This window comes from Punica granatum, chromosome 3, assembly GCF_007655135.1.
Source record: "Punica granatum isolate Tunisia-2019 chromosome 3, ASM765513v2, whole genome shotgun sequence".
NCBI classification, from domain to species: domain Eukaryota; kingdom Viridiplantae; phylum Streptophyta; class Magnoliopsida; order Myrtales; family Lythraceae; genus Punica; species Punica granatum.
Window position 1 is genome coordinate 8,879,691 of NC_045129.1, and position 15,629 is coordinate 8,895,319.

Consider the following 15,629-nt stretch of genomic DNA (forward strand, 5'->3'; position numbering starts at 1 on the left):
CTCGTGAGCAATTTCCTCATTCACCCATTAGCCATAATTTCCAACAGCTTGTTCCCGACACAAAAACTTGTGCGTCGCCGTGCTTTAAATAACGGTATCTATCACGACACATGCTAGTGTGTCAAGAGGTGCGTCCGGAGGGTCTTTCCCAATGCAAAAGTGAGTCGGGAAAAGTCTCAAAGTGCGTCGAGAAAGACCCTTTTTTGTAGTGTAAGTTCATTTAACTAAAAATGAAATGTTAATTCACGTGGAGTTAAGTTTATCAAATGGAATAATTTGAGCAATCGATGATATCTTACCAAAAGCTGAGGATTCTCAATTAGAGTTCCCACGATTTTGCTAGATCTAACACGCAGACCTAATTGAATCAAGAAAATCCATTAAAATATATAAACATTATATACATATATATAATTTCTATGTGTGTAAGATTTTCATTAGAAATTGCAACCAATTATCAATAACATTTCCACGTAATATAGTCGTATTTATAGGTGGGATCTGGGTACGTATATATGCCACAGATATGAGACATTATTATTGTCAACAACCCTTTACGACAAGCATACATGCTTTCCACGAAATGGGTACAGACAATTGTTCTTGAAAATTAAATCTATTTCAAGTGGATGAAATTCTAATTAATTACTTTAATTAATATATTTCATACATATATGATCAGGGGAAATACATATATACATATATATAAATAGTATCGTATAGCCGGGAATCTAAGATTATCAAAACACAAATTGGTGAGATCCCCCATATCTAAATAAAAATTATGCTTGATCAGCTTGCTTGTTATATAATGGGACGAATTGCAGCAAAATAGATTATAGATTCCAAGCTGATCTTAGGAAAAAAGGCCAAAAAATCTTAAAGAAAATAAAAACATAATTCGCAAGTTTTCTTCTCCTCATCATATAAAGGAATTTACGACGGAGTATCATAATTCCATTGAAATTTCCATCAAATTACTGGCCGAAATTCAATCCAAGGCAGGTCCAAAAGTTATCAATGGAATTTTCTACATGAACTCGGTTGTAAACTTAAAATATGTATATATATATAGCAAAAGTTCTTATAATCTATTATATTACTATATTGAAGAAGAGTATAGTGGTGTAAGTTTCATTTTCGCAAAATACCCTTAGTAAAATACTCTATATTCTCTCTACTGCTTTTCCACTCTCTACTCTCTCCTTGTTCTCTCTCTCCCCCTCTTTCTTGCCTCTTGATTGACCGTATATATCTTTTTTTTATATAAATCAAATTTATTTATTAATTAATTTCTAAATAAATAAATTATTTACAAAATATTAAGATTGGTTGATGTACTAGATTAATATAAAATTTTCTTTACTTATATTACGAATCTAGATTTATTTACTAACAATTCGGAGTGATTTAAATCTTGCACGTAGCGCCAATATGTGTCTAGTATTTTTTTAAATATATATTCCCGGTAAAAAAAAAGAAGTCGGTCATGGCTTTAAAACCTCTTTCCCTCCAAATTAATTGTCCATGTTTTACTTTGGAAATCAGTTGGGAAAAAACTTTCACTTTTCGGGCCGTTTGTTTCGATGTAAAGTGAGAACTTTATATTGTATCTTACAACATTTAGTTGTAAAGCTAACTATTTTAGTTACTTTCATGAGTATAAATTTTACGCCTGTGATTAATAAAAGTTTCGCATCCGAAACATGTTGATATTGTTAAATTACACGAAGATTGCGGTTGTGCGAATCACATTTATTTTAGTAAAAAATAAATTATATATTATATTATCACCCACATTCTCCGTAATCGAATATAATTTACCAAACACAACAATCTCACATTTCGTCCTACAATCCAAGAAAAAAAAGTTTCATAGTTAAAATGTTAGAAATTGAATTACCCGAAACTCTAAGATCACACATGTCGATATCGCTGAACCAATAGAGTAATCAGAAGTGTACCTGGATTAATTGTGGAAGCCAGATGTGAGCAAAGACGGGTAATGTGGTCTTGCAGGTCTATACGTCACGATGCAGGTTGTATCTCAGTCTGAGTAATGGGGTCTCAAAGGAGCATCTATTTAATGTACGACTCAGGGACCATAACCCCTTAATTGTATCTAAGTGCCTGAGGTTATTGTAATTTCTAATTTTACCCATCATCAAATCATAAAATTACCTTATGGTATTTGCACATTAAACTTCATATTTTACCGAGATATTGTTAAGGCTCATTGCTTAAAATTTTAGTAGATCACTTAATCAAGTCAATAAAAAATATAGCCATAATACATAACTAATTAATATATATGTTAGACCACAATTATTGAATAAAATCCAACATAAAAGGTTACCCATGCAAAATTATCCCATTGGAACGAAAGAGCAAAAATTTCTTCTAATGCTTAAAAATATATGAAAAAGAGAAAATCAGCCAAGCGTATTTATTCCAACTTGTTATAATCTAATATTTTGATCACCAAAAAAAATTGCAGATTAAAAGTTGAAGAGCTGGTCACAATCACGGAATATATAAATAAAAACAATTCACCATCAATTCTAATTATCCGTCCTTCTTGGAATAAGTTAGAGATGAATGAAAATCAATCAACCCGAAAAAGCCAAAACCGACTAAATATTGGACTGAAACTTTCCAGAAATACTATATATAGGCCATCTTTTATTTTGAATATGTATATCCAAGAATATTTTAATGATTACTAGAAATTAATTAAAGACAATGTGTATATCCATCACTATCAGAACATTCGATTGAAGGCAAATACGTGCAACAAGGCCCCGTATTAAAAAAGAAAAAAAAATTGAGTGCAACGATTCATAAAGTCAAAATTATGGACTTCTGATCTACCTAAAAAAAATTTTGGACTTTTGTTATTATTAATGGTCGGTGGTTCTAACTCTTTGACTGTTTCCCATCTTCCACGGCAGCGCACACAGGCACATATATATAAAGCATATATAAAGCAACATGCATTTTCCTTCCGACCAAAAAACAAAAGCAGCATTTGTTTCCAGAATGTTTGACAATGAATAGACGCAGCCTTTTTTTTCAACATGTCCTCGTGTATCAAGCCCCATTAATTTACTAGAATTGGATTATTTTACAATCAACTGAATTATCTGTCTCTCTCTCTCTCTATATATACGCATAAGAGAAAATATTCATGTTGAACCTACCTCAGTTACTAGTTTCAAATTATAGCAAATGACAATACGGAAAAAAAAAAGCGCAATCATGGAGTAGTATTCGCAACTTGTAATTATCATTTCTTTATTAAGTGATCATACGTCGCATCTATAATGCGTCGGCAATTTGTGCCACTACACTAAATGGCATTCCTCATTAATTAACTTCTATTCCTTCCGAAAGAAAAAAGAAAAGGAAAAAAATTCTACTCACTGTTGAGGTATATCTTTTCAATTTATGAAATCATAATTTAAACACATTGTGCAAACTCATGAGAAATTTTTAAAAGTTTTCTCGTGTTTAATTAAGGATGGTTAGTAAGAAATCATTTGATAAATTAATTACCATCATAATAGTAATATCCAATTAACTATAAATAAAATATATATACGAGTTTCGCTTATGTACTTACTTCATTTTAACCAGTAGCACCTAAAGATAATCCGGATCTTCTCTAATTCAATGTGAAACCAGCTTACAAAAGTAAACGCGACGGGAAGTTCGCATTAGGCACACTAAAACTTTAAATGCCAAGAGACCTGTCCCGAAATGTTAGGAGGCTGAAATAAATAAAGACACTCTTAGGCAAAAATAAAATAAAATAAAAGGATCGTTTGATTGAGTCCGTGGGGAAATGATTAAATTGGGGGATTTTCTTGTAAAGTCTATTTTGACAGACAACAACATTTCAACATCATCAGGAAGTCTTAAGGAATTAATATTAAAAAGTTGTGTTTGTTTTCTTCTATGGCTTTTGGTGACAGACAGCAGGTCGGTAGCTGGATCTTGGACTCGGCCTTTACACGGAGATGGTGATTAATTATATACTCGAACATCATTTTCTTCCGTTGAATTTTAATCGAGTGGCTTTATTTAATTCATCAGTTTAAAATCATACTTCGTGTAGGCACTATACATCAACAAACTTAATCTTCAAAATCAATAAATGATTAATTGACTGGTAAGTAGTTTAAACTCCTTTCAGAAGAAAAATATAAACTCGAATCCTAAAAAATGCATTAGTTACAAAGGGGAATAACTTTTTATATCCGGAATCACAACTCGTAACTCTAGAACTATCATTTTCTACAAGTGATTGTCTTTATTTTTTGGGTAAAAGTCCAAAAAATCACGAACTTTATGAGTGTGTTTGGATTAAGAGTTGAGTTGAGTTAAGTTTTAATTTTAATTGATTTATAGTGATTGTATTGTTGAATTATGAGAAAAAATGTGAAAAAGTAATAAATAATTGAGAGAAAATAATGATTGTGTTGTTGAATTGTAAAAAAGTCCTGAATAGTTGAGCCCCTTTCCTATTCCCCCTTGAATTGCCTGGTTCCCCCTCTTTCCCCCCTCCCCCCGTCCTGCTTGTCCTATTGAATTGAAGATAAGTTGAGTTGAGTTGAGTTGAGTTAAACTTTGTTGCGAAAACAAACACACCCTATATTTTTTTACGTTTTATCATAGACTATATTATTTGGTTATGAAATACACAAATTTTTATTTTTCGTTCCATTTAGCATCCGTCTGAATTTCCGTCAGGTTTGGTCGTTAATAGATGACATGCGACAAACGATAACTAACAGTGATTGATGTGGCAAATCAAGTTATCAGGAAAAATATTAAAAAATTTGAAGCTTGGGCAACCAGAGGTAGGGAGGAAAGCGGCGGCCTCAATAGCTACCGCCCATGAAGCTTTATTGGAGAATCCATCGAACCCTCTGTGTGTTTAGATCAAAGCACAGAGGTTTCGATGAAACTTCTCGATCGAGTCCTCTAGGATTTGATCAAAACCACACAGGGCTCGATCAAAGCCTTGAAGCAATAATGGGCTCGATTGAGGGTTTGATGGCTTCTCCAATGAAGCATCATGGGCAGCAGCACGTAGAGGTTCAATGGCTTCTCGGATGAAGCCTCATGGGCGGCAGCTATGGAGGCCACCGCCTTCCTCCCTACCTCTTGCCGCCCAAACTTCCAAATTTTTAATTTTTTTTGATAATGTGGCCCGCCACATTAATCATCGTTGGTAATTGTTTGCCACGTGTCGTATGTTAATTGTCATGTTAGTAAAACTGATGAAAATTTGGATGGATGTTAAATTGGAAGAAAAAATGAAAGTTCATGTATTTTTTTAATCAAAAAATATAGTTTGTGATAAAACGTAAAAAATATAAAGTTTGTGATTTTTTTATATTTACCTTTTTTTAAATTGGAATTTAATACAGTGATGCACTCTCTCGACACTACAATAGAAAGTTTTGGAACTTTGATTCCTTCCCGTCATAGTATCCTTATAATTTTTTTAAAAAATTGTATATATATGGACGAAATTCTCATGTTAGTTCTCTTGTCCCACCTAGAATTATTTTGACATTTAATAATTTCAGGGTTCACTCTCCGGGCTCCTTAAAAAAAAAATATTCTCAATTGATGATTGTTTCTCGGCACATTGTCTGCTAAGATAACTAGATGCAGTCATGTACCGGTTTGCAGGAAGTCCACCGAAACATTTGGAATTTTTGCGCATCTCTATTGGAATCCCCGTAGTACGTGTAGCTTGGATATCTTACGAAGTCCATGTGTTCGGACATAGGACATAAATCAATTTTGTGACCCACAGTATCCTTTAGGCTCTTTGTCTACAACGTTAAGGAAGAGCTGGCCCAAAATGTCAAACAATGTCTTGTCCATCAAGCCCACGTTTCGCAATCCATTAATTCCCATTAGCCCCATAGTACTTCCTACATTTATAAACCTGCCTCTTTGATTTCTTGGGTGGCAATGCATTTTTGTTGTGTAATGTAGAAGTAGAACCGCACATCTACGTCTACATATATAATAGAACGAAGACATGGTAAGCCCAGTAAGCTTGCCTCCCAATATCCGAATTACTAAATAAAATTTCCTCGTTCTTTTAAATTTTTATAATATTTTTTAATAAAAATGAAAAACAATAGAAACGATGGAATCCACTCTTTCTTTATACATTTCTATTTATTTTCTTTTATGTTTTTCGATACCTAGTATCAATACAATTTCTTAGCTTGAGCCGAAATGCCCTATTAAAAAAAAAGAAAGAAAGACAGGCTGTGGTCGGTAAGGTTATAGCAGCAAAAGCCATTGGTTAGTTTATACATTGGAAGAAGCTGTTTTGTTATTAGTAAATTAGGTCAGAGGAAAAGAATTCCTTTTCAAATTTTAAAAGATAATTTATAACTTGAGCAGAATAAAAAAATTTAAATTTTTTTCAGATGAGATACTGTAAGTTACATAATATTTAATAAATCGCGATTTTTTGAATTTTTTAATCGAGAATAATTTTTGAAAAATATCATTATAACAAATATTTTTTGAATCTTTTTTAGAATATTTTATTATTTATAAAATTTAATGATCTTAAATTTTTATTTAAATATAAAATATTAACAATTTTTTTCAGTTTTTAAAAATATTTTATGGTATGATCCTCATAAAGCAGAATATTTTTCTAATTTTATGACAAAAAACTGTTAGCTCCATAATATCTTATATATCATGAATTTTTGAATTTTTAAAATTGAACGAATGTCTTTTGATAAAAGATCTATAAAAAGGAATATTTATAAAAAAAATTTAAAAGATTTTATTATCTATTTAATAATCTTGAATTTTTTTGTTTAAGATAAAAACTTAATATCCAATCACATAAATATTAACATTAAATTAATTTTATAAATATTATTCCTTCTAATAATACATATGTGTGATCTTAATATATGAGTGGACTTCCTCTTAGCAGCACAAGAATCACAAAATTGGAACAAAAAGAAAGTCGAGAGAGAGAGAGAGAGAGAGCAGGGAGCATATAGATCGGTGAGTGGCCAAGGGAGAGCTGAGAATTTCCCGGCGGCAGAGAGAGTGGGGGAGAACGGAATTCGCCATCGCTAGGAAACAAATCCGAGCGAGTGCAAGGGTTTAAGGGGGTTTTGTGCATGGGTAGTGGGGTTTGAAGGGGTTAATTACTCCGAAGAATACAAAAATGTTGTAACGCTTTGGTACAAAAAGGAAAAAACTGTAACAATCGACTACACGACATTCAAAAAATGTAACAATCAAATACAATCCGTTAATTTCAGACTGACGCCATTAATAAAGATGACAAGGCAGAATAATATAAACAAAAACATAAATATTTTTTTTTATTTCTCTCATCTTTCTCTCTTGTATCTCTCTCTTCAATCATATCACTCTCTCAATCTCCAAATATTGCTTACACGCGATTTCATCTATCCTGCTAAATCTAGGTTGGGGTGGGGTCACCTACATGGGCGCCTCCACCCAATACAGTCGAGAGATCTCTCTCCATTGTTAAGGAAATGAAGATCTCTTGACATTACCAACAAAAGTATTGACTGAGTGGTAAGCAGTTTACCCTCGTAAAGAGAAGAACACAACTTTGAACACCGTGAAGTGCACTTATTGGGAGGGAGAATAACATTTAATGTTCAATCTCCTAACTAGATTAGTCAGACCCCATTAGGCTTTTGGATACCATGGTACATACCGAAAAATAATCTCTTGACATCTTTTGTTTTATTTTTAAAATATTTGTTTTTGTTTATTTATTTATGTTGTTTAAAAATTCAAAAATTAATTTTTTTATTTTAAAAATAGAGTCACATATGCGGTTTTTTGAAACATCAATAATCACATCAACATGTGCTAGCAGTGTTAGTCAGAAATTGACGAAATGTATTTGATGGTAACATTTGTGAAAACTTTATACTCGATTATTAGCATTTTTATTTTTACATTAATGCGTTACACCTTTAAAACTTTTGTATCCAGCGTAATAAACTTGGGTTTTAAGAGGGGTTTTGAATGCCCATTCCAAGCAAGCCTAATATGTGTAATAAGGTCATAAAAAACCACAAATATCCTCTCTTTTCTTCTCTATTTACATTTGTGCCATTTAAGAAATACCCACCAATTTTCTCCTCTCGGTTGCCTGACGATACTTCTAAGCAAACCCTCGACGTCGACGTTGGATTCGTCGGCGTCGGAATCTTGGATCGTCAATCATACACCACCTCCGTCACCAGGCAGCCACAGCACTCCGACAACCCGTCGTGCGCAGCACCTGTCGGGCCCGACGCTACCCAGCTACAGCCCTCTCCGACGCTGGCGGAATCCACGTTGCCGGTCACGTCCTCTGAGGTGCATGCTTGAACCTCGTTGCGATTTGTGTCTGGCTCTATCGATTCTTTCATATTGGTCGACTGACGTGCAATGTTAGATGGGTTCATGACTATGAATGACGCTTCCTTATTAACATATTATATGGCTATAGATTTTATAAGCTCAATGTTGGGGGAACTGAAATTTCGCTGCTCTATTGAATGAATGATAAAATCCAGTTCCTTCTGCCCAATGCTAGGCTCCTTCATATCTATTCGCGATATGCTTACTTGATACAAGCACATTTCTCAGCTGCAATCATCTTGTTCTAGTGCTTTTTCGTGTCTTGATAGTTTCCGGAGGCTCTGGGTTTCCTATCTATTCGTGACATGCTTGCTTGATACGAATGTTAATTTCGATGTTCATTCGTGGTTGATCTTCCGATTCTTACTGGTGGTGTTAGGGATTCTTGCTGGTGGTAATAATTAGAGTATCCATCTTTTGGGTTTTTCTTTTTTACCCCCCCTCGGAAATGATGAATAGTAGCAAATTCTTGCTAGCGGTGATTTTCTTCTGAATAAATAGTACGAATTCTTGCTGGTGCTGATGTTTGTGTTTTAGATAGACAAATAGTAGAAATTCTTGCTGATGCTGTTTTGTTTCAAACAAACGGTCGCATTTCTTAGTGTTGGTGTTTTTATTTCGGATAAATAGTACCAATCTTGCTGCCTGAATAAATAGTACCAAATTCTTGCTGGCATTTTTGCGTTCCTTTTGCAGTCATGGCTCGTTTGAGTTTGAGGAGTAAGAGCAAGATGAGAAAAATTGTTCTTTTGACTGTGTGGGTTCAACTTTGCTCTATTCTAAGAAGCTTGATGAGCCTACTATCGGAAATAGCTACCCCGTATTAGGTCTCACGAGTTAAGTGTTTTTTAAGAAGGGAGATTACAATTGCCAAAAAAAAAGGAAGGGAGATTACATTAGGGGGCTTGTGTATGTGGATGACTGGGATCGATCTTTTACGAGATAGTCTTAAAAACCTTATTAAAGGATAATCATTTATTATTTTTAAAAAGAAAATATTTTTACTATTTATTATTTATATTACACTATATTATATATGTTTAAATGAAATAATTATATTTTTTTAATAAAAGTAAAGTTTATTACTTTTATCAGTTTATAATGGAAAGTTTAAAGAAGCTACTGGTTTGTATAGGAGGAGTAGTTTCTCAATTTTTTCCTGAACCTCTCTTTCCATTCTCTTAAACCAAGTTTAAGAATTGTAATTCCTATATCCTCTATTACTCCAACCAAACAAATAAGATCATATGTAAACATAATTCTATTACCTATTAATTCATTCATGTTACATATTCATTCCATTCATGTCTTATTCCATTGTAGTGAAACAAGCGTGGTATAATTTTTCACCTACGCGTCTGTTTTTTGGAAGAGTAATCTGAAAATTTACTGTGTGCAAGTTTGGCGGAAATTCCATTTAAATCCAGTGAATTGTAAAGTCGTTTTTTTGTTCTTTAAATAAAATTAGTCGTTTTTTTGTTCTTTAAATAAAATTAGATCTCCTTTTATATATGGCTTATGCATTCTGTTCTTGCATTTTCATTTGGTTTTTTGTTTTTTTTCTTTTTTTAAAAGTTTATTTCTTGTATTTATAATTTTAAAAAAGAATATATACAATAATGTTACTATTCCCACCCCTCCCCTACTCCATTTATCAAAAGGTTTTTGGGGATTTCAATTAGGAGTCGACCATTCCATTAATTTGATGATTTCTCGTAGAATTAGCTCCGGCAAGAGATCATGTGGTAATGCACAAACTTAAGGATTGGTTATCTCATTGATTTTGTCCATTTTTTATACATATTCTATGCCAATGTATCCATCATGTTCATATATAATCGTATCTGGAACATTATGACAGTAGTGGCCTTATCAGTACAATAGGTTTTCAGAGATTTCAATGCAGAGTGATTTCAACAGTTCTTTTGTGTTTTTGTTGATTTCTGCATGTTCAGTTGTACTGGTCTTAACGTGTTTGTGGAAATCATATAGTTCTTGACGCACGAAAAACTGCTCAGCTACAATTCGATACTTCATGATTATGTTACGCATTGTACCTTACACAAAGAAACGATTGAAATTGTTATCAACTGACTCACTTTCGTTTGGCCTGATGATTGTCTCAGATGTTAAGCACTGCTTGTGAGATTTCGTTCTAGTATTCCCAAAATGTCGCTTTCGAGGCTTGCAAGACGAAGCCATCTCCTCTCTTTCTTTTCACCTTTCAAACCTCAGTAAGTACTTTGTTGAGAATGGGATTTATTGCCCTTCATTCAAAGTTTCTTTCTTGAGCACCAATGTCGATGGTTTTTTCTGTGTCTTATGAAATACTCGGAAACCACTTTTCACAATCCTTTGAAGTGATTTTAGCTATTGATTATTTATATTTAGGTTGATAACTGATTATCCAGGAACAATTTACAGTTACTTGGGAGCTCAACGTGGATATGTGCCAGATTCCATCAACAACGCATGGTGCTTAATTCCAAGATGTAGACATAGTATCTGGTCGTGTAAAAGATCTTCTCAGTTTCCTCTCGGTTCTCGTTGTTTTCAAAAATCTGGTTCGGTTCTTGCACAGCGCCAATATGCTTCTCAAGCATCCTCCCAAGAACAGAAATCTCGAAGGATGCTTATGTACCTTACAGCTTTGGTTTTTGCAATGGTGGGAGGTAGTTATGCTGCTGTCCCATTGTATCGGAGATTCTGTCAAGCTACTGGCTATGGTGGTACCATCCAACGCCGAGAGGTAAGATGGAAATTTTCCTCTGCAGTAGTTGGTGTTTCTAAAATTGTCACTTATATGTTCTTACTCTGGTTGGTTATGATAAGACTTTATTGTCTTTAGAGCGTTGAAGAGAAAATTGCTCGCCATGCTAAAGATGGAACAGTTACCGAAAGGTTTGTGCCCGTCTCTAGCTGATATTTTAGCATTATTATGCACTTTTTCATCCACGTATTTTCGCCTCGATGTTGGCAGGCAGAAAAATGTGTTACCTCTGGTACGTACTGGAAGCGAATGTTGATGTAGTTCTGCGATAGTATAATTTGAGATATACGCCATTCCAGTTGTTATTATATAGTACCCAACCGTTTGAGGTTAAGGATTCTTTTATTTAGTATGATTTTGTGGGCTTATGGATTCTTTTATTCCCTTTTGAGTTTGTTTACCTTTAAAAGACAGACGAATGATTCTGGAGAACTACGGTTTTTGTTGCAGGGAGATTGCGGTGCAGTTTAATGCTGATGTGGCTGATGGGATGCCATGGAAATTTACTCCAACCCAAAGAGAGGTCCTTTCCTTTGCAGCTGTTTATTCAAGATATTGTTTTCTTACCACTTCATAGATGTCATTTACCCATTTCGATATTTATGTACCATTAGATATGTGAATATGCTGGTAAGAGTTAGGCCTAGACTTGGATTTTTACTATACCATTATAAATATGACTGCAGGTTAGAGTTAAGCCCGGAGAAAGTGCTCTTGCATTTTACACAGCTGAAAATCGAAGTTCGACACCAATAACTGGTGTTTCTACCTATAATGTTACTCCCATGAAGGTATGCGTACTAAAAAAATTTTTGTTCAAAAGAATGGTTGTCAATTGGATATTTGATAGGCCAGTAGTTAGTGCAATATCTTTGGCTTTGTTGTTGGCTTTTGTAAGGATTGTACTTTTATGTGGTGGAGGACCCAATCCGATTGATTTATTTGCAGGCAGCAGTTTACTTCAATAAGATACAGTGTTTCTGCTTTGAGGAGCAACGCCTTCTCCCTGGAGAACAAATTGACATGCCTGTCAGTACCAGTTGTAGTTTATTGCCAAAATCTTTTCACCATTATTTGTACCTTCTGCTGTTCCTTTTAACCTTTCCTTCTACACTTGGCAGGTGTTCTTCTATATTGATCCCGAATTTGAAACGGATTCGAGGATGGATGATATCAACAACATTATATTATCCTACACATTTTTCAAGGTCTCCGAGGATTGACTTGACGAGTATCGTTGACGTTACATTATCTTCTGAGATTAAATCATTTGTACAAGAGAGAATGAGATATAGTTTTGAGAGCCAAAGGCAGATAGAAGAGTGAGGCTCCTTGCAAAGAGCTTTTTGCTCGAGGCATTTGAGGTAATGAGCCTCTAGCCTGGGTGAGGTCCCAACTCTGAGGAGTTAAGGGTCATAAATTTTCATTTTATCCGAGTCGCTTCTCTTTTTGCTCGATAATGTTTTTCCTTTTTATTACATAGATTCATGTGCGAAATCACGCACTCGGGCGACTACAATAATATCCTCTCGTTTCAGGCCATTCCAAATTAATTTCGGAGTTGGTGTACATTTGGATGTAGTTTCTTTTCCTTACTAGATTTCTGCAGTTCCATCGGAACTACTTGTCCATCAATGTTGGTATCAGCATGTCTTACAAGTCTATTCTCTAGTGCTGTGTTGGGTTCAAGTAATTACCGTGATGAATCTATGTTGTGACCGTGTTGTTGGCATCACGTGCTTTGTACACTGGAATCGGGATAGAGCTCTGGACTCGGTGGAAGCAATCAACTGACATGACGAGAAGCAGGTGCGCTTCCTAAATCTTTTCCACTGAGTTAACGGGTTGTCATTGGGAACTTATTTTACCTGTTAATGGATTTGTAACAACAAAATGAAAATTAAGTCACATGAGTTTCAAGAATAAAGGTAACGACAAAATTAATCACTTTCGAAAGAATTTCATCACATCGAGTTTCATTACATCGGATTTTACCATAGTATAAAAAATGAACTTGAGGTTCCTTACCGAAGACCAAGCTCGACCTGCGCCTGACCTGTCATTATATGATGTAAATCATTGTTAACTCGAGAAGCTGAAGATATGAAAGCTCTCACTCTACCATATGGACAAAAGACGGTTCCTGAAGAGACAAATCGAGCGATTCAGGTATTCACTTGATGACATTCATCTTACATAACTTGTATAATGCCTCAATGGCTACATTTTACATTCAATGAAAACGAGAAAATTGAATTGCTGCCTTCGTTTCCCCATTTCCACTTACGGTGGAACTGTCGAAATCTTTGACAGTATGATATATTAGTATTCATTTTGTCGATTAAGGACAATTGCGACGAGTGTTTCTTATTGCATGTCAGCAAGCTAAACTGTTTGGTAGATTAACATCAGCATAAAATGGCCTCCTCCTCTTCCCCCCCCCCCCCCCCCCCCCCCCCCCCCCCCCCCCCCCCCCCCCCCGCACTGAATCATTATATCTTGACACACTAGGAGAAAGATGTTCTACTGAGATTGCTCAAATCGGTTGTGTAATTTGCCCGACGAGGTTCTTCTTCAGATACCGTCTTTCCTGCCATTGAAGGATGCGGTGAGGTAGAGCATGTTATCTAAGTAGTTAGGCAAAGAGTCTGATTTTTCATGAGAGGTCGGTCTTCCTTGACTTCATGGGAAGAGCACGCTCCTCGTGGCGGGTCTGCTACGAGAGCCTTTTCGCTCTCTTGAGGCGTAGTGAGTCATTGTACTTTAAATAAAATTAGATCTCCTTTTATATGGCTTATGCATTCTGTTCTTGCATTTCCATTTGGTTTTTTTTGCTTTTTTTCCTTTTCTTAAAAGTTTATCATTTCTTTGCTTCTTTCCTCTCAGCACTTTCCTCCTGCTGCCTACTCCAGCTCGTCTCCAGTCCACCTCCTGCCCGTGTTTGGCCGATCGGCCCCTTGCTCATGCTCAGCGAGCTCTTGGTTCCCGTCCAGTCACTCTCTCAGTATCTCCCTCTCGCTACGTCTCTGTCTTTGACTCCCCCTCACCTCACTCGGTCTCAGTCTCTTCCATGTCCTGCCCTCTGTCCAACTCTCGCCGGTCGGCTGCTGCTTTCGTACATATGTTTCTTTCAGCACAAGCTATGGAGCATTGTTGAAGCAGAGTGATGCCATTTGAGTAGCTTGAAAAAGATGCATCCTCCTTTGACGCTGCACCGCCACCCTATGTGTGCTGAAGTAAGTCTTCCATCTGCTTTTGGGCAATCTCTCGATGCAAAAATTGGATTGGCATGGCAATCTGTGTTCTTTTCAGGAGAACATGATTCGATGAAAATATCTACATCACAACTCGAAAGGTGATGCTGTGAAAGTGAAAAGTCGATTCAGAGTTGGGAAACTTCGATGAAATTTTGCGCGGTTCATGAGTTTAAACATTCATTCCTTGACTTGATTTCATGTGATTTGAAGAATCTTATTAAATTCTCCCTTAGAGAGCTTGATTTATGTGATGACCCTCGCGTTGTTTGCCTACTATTTCTGTTACCTTCTGGTCGGTTGATCTTATATTCAGTAGGAAGGCACTAACTAGATAATGGGACTACTATTTCTGGCAGATGATCGAGCAGTTCCAGAAGCATCACCTCGACCATCCTGTTGAGAAGTTCTTCGGTGGACATACCAAACTCAAAATCAAGCTCGATCGATATTTCTGAGAGGAAGTGAGTTACATTCTCGCTCATTCGTGCACCACTCGGGCTGCTGGATAAGCTTATGTCCTAATATTTCCATTTTTTCTTTTCTCGTGCAGAAAGCCTTGAAGAGAAAATGGGTGAGTGGTGTAACATTCACATTCCTACATTGCCCATAGAAAAATAACGAAGTTAATATTAAACCATCAGATTAAGGGTGTATTATTAAATTAACATATTACCTCTAACCATCCACTAACATTTTCTTCCACATTCTCTCTGTTTCTCTTTCTCTTCTCTCAATTTAAACATCAACTCTTTTTTAACTCCCCCTTCGCAATCTTTTTATTAATTTCATTACTAAAAAAAGAATTACTTCTGACCGTGGGTAGCACGGTACGGTCTTGTATTTTCAAATAAGAGACCTCTGTACAATTATATTTTTTAAAGATTATTTAGAAGATTATCTACATAATATTTAATAATCTTGATTTTTTTATTTTTAATATATTTACAATATTATTTTCTGGATAAACATTTTGTAATAATATTTAGTTTCTCTGAATTTTTAAATTTTTAAATTTTGAATAAACATTTTAATGCATTGAATTTTAGTTTTTATAAATAAATCAAGAATTTTTTAGTTATTTAAATTTTATAGCATTACATGATAATTACGAATCTTAATTTTTAAATAAATATTTTTTTTGAAAATTTGGT

At 35.0% G+C, this 15,629-nt stretch overlaps 1 protein-coding gene across 2 annotated transcripts; it reads left to right on the forward strand.

Annotated features, from left to right (window-relative positions):
* The first annotated feature begins 8,148 nt into the window (after positions 1–8,148).
* Positions 8,149–15,182, forward strand: LOC116199526 (cytochrome c oxidase assembly protein COX11, mitochondrial). Of its 2 annotated transcripts, XM_031529897.1 has the most exons (12): positions 8,149–8,406; positions 10,578–10,685; positions 10,876–11,200; positions 11,300–11,352; positions 11,672–11,744; positions 11,908–12,012; positions 12,170–12,250; positions 12,343–13,030; positions 13,317–13,390; positions 14,108–14,457; positions 14,835–14,939; positions 15,029–15,182. In XM_031529897.1, the coding sequence occupies exons 2-8, from the start codon at positions 10,621–10,623 to the stop codon at positions 12,442–12,444; spliced, it is 804 nt and encodes a 267-aa protein (XP_031385757.1). In that variant the 5' UTR covers positions 8,149–8,406; positions 10,578–10,620; the 3' UTR covers positions 12,445–13,030; positions 13,317–13,390; positions 14,108–14,457; positions 14,835–14,939; positions 15,029–15,182. The 2 variants fall into 2 exon arrangements, with proteins under 2 accessions (XP_031385757.1, XP_031385759.1); XM_031529899.1 differs by lacking the exon at positions 8,149–8,406 and having other exon boundaries at positions 10,572–10,685; positions 10,863–11,200.
* Positions 15,183–15,629: the final 447 nt, after the last annotated feature.

Excerpts from the sequence above, each read along its gene's own strand:
- LOC116199526 (XM_031529897.1), top strand. The coding sequence starts at position 10,621 with ATGTCGCTTTCGAGGCTTGCAAGACGAAGCCATCTCCTCTCTTTCTTT. Across the intron at positions 10,686-10,875 it reads TTTTCACCTTTCAAACCTCA|TTACTTGGGAGCTCAACGTG; the intron begins GTAAGTACTTTG and ends AACAATTTACAG. Across the intron at positions 12,251-12,342 it reads GAGAACAAATTGACATGCCT|GTGTTCTTCTATATTGATCC; the intron begins GTCAGTACCAGT and ends TACACTTGGCAG.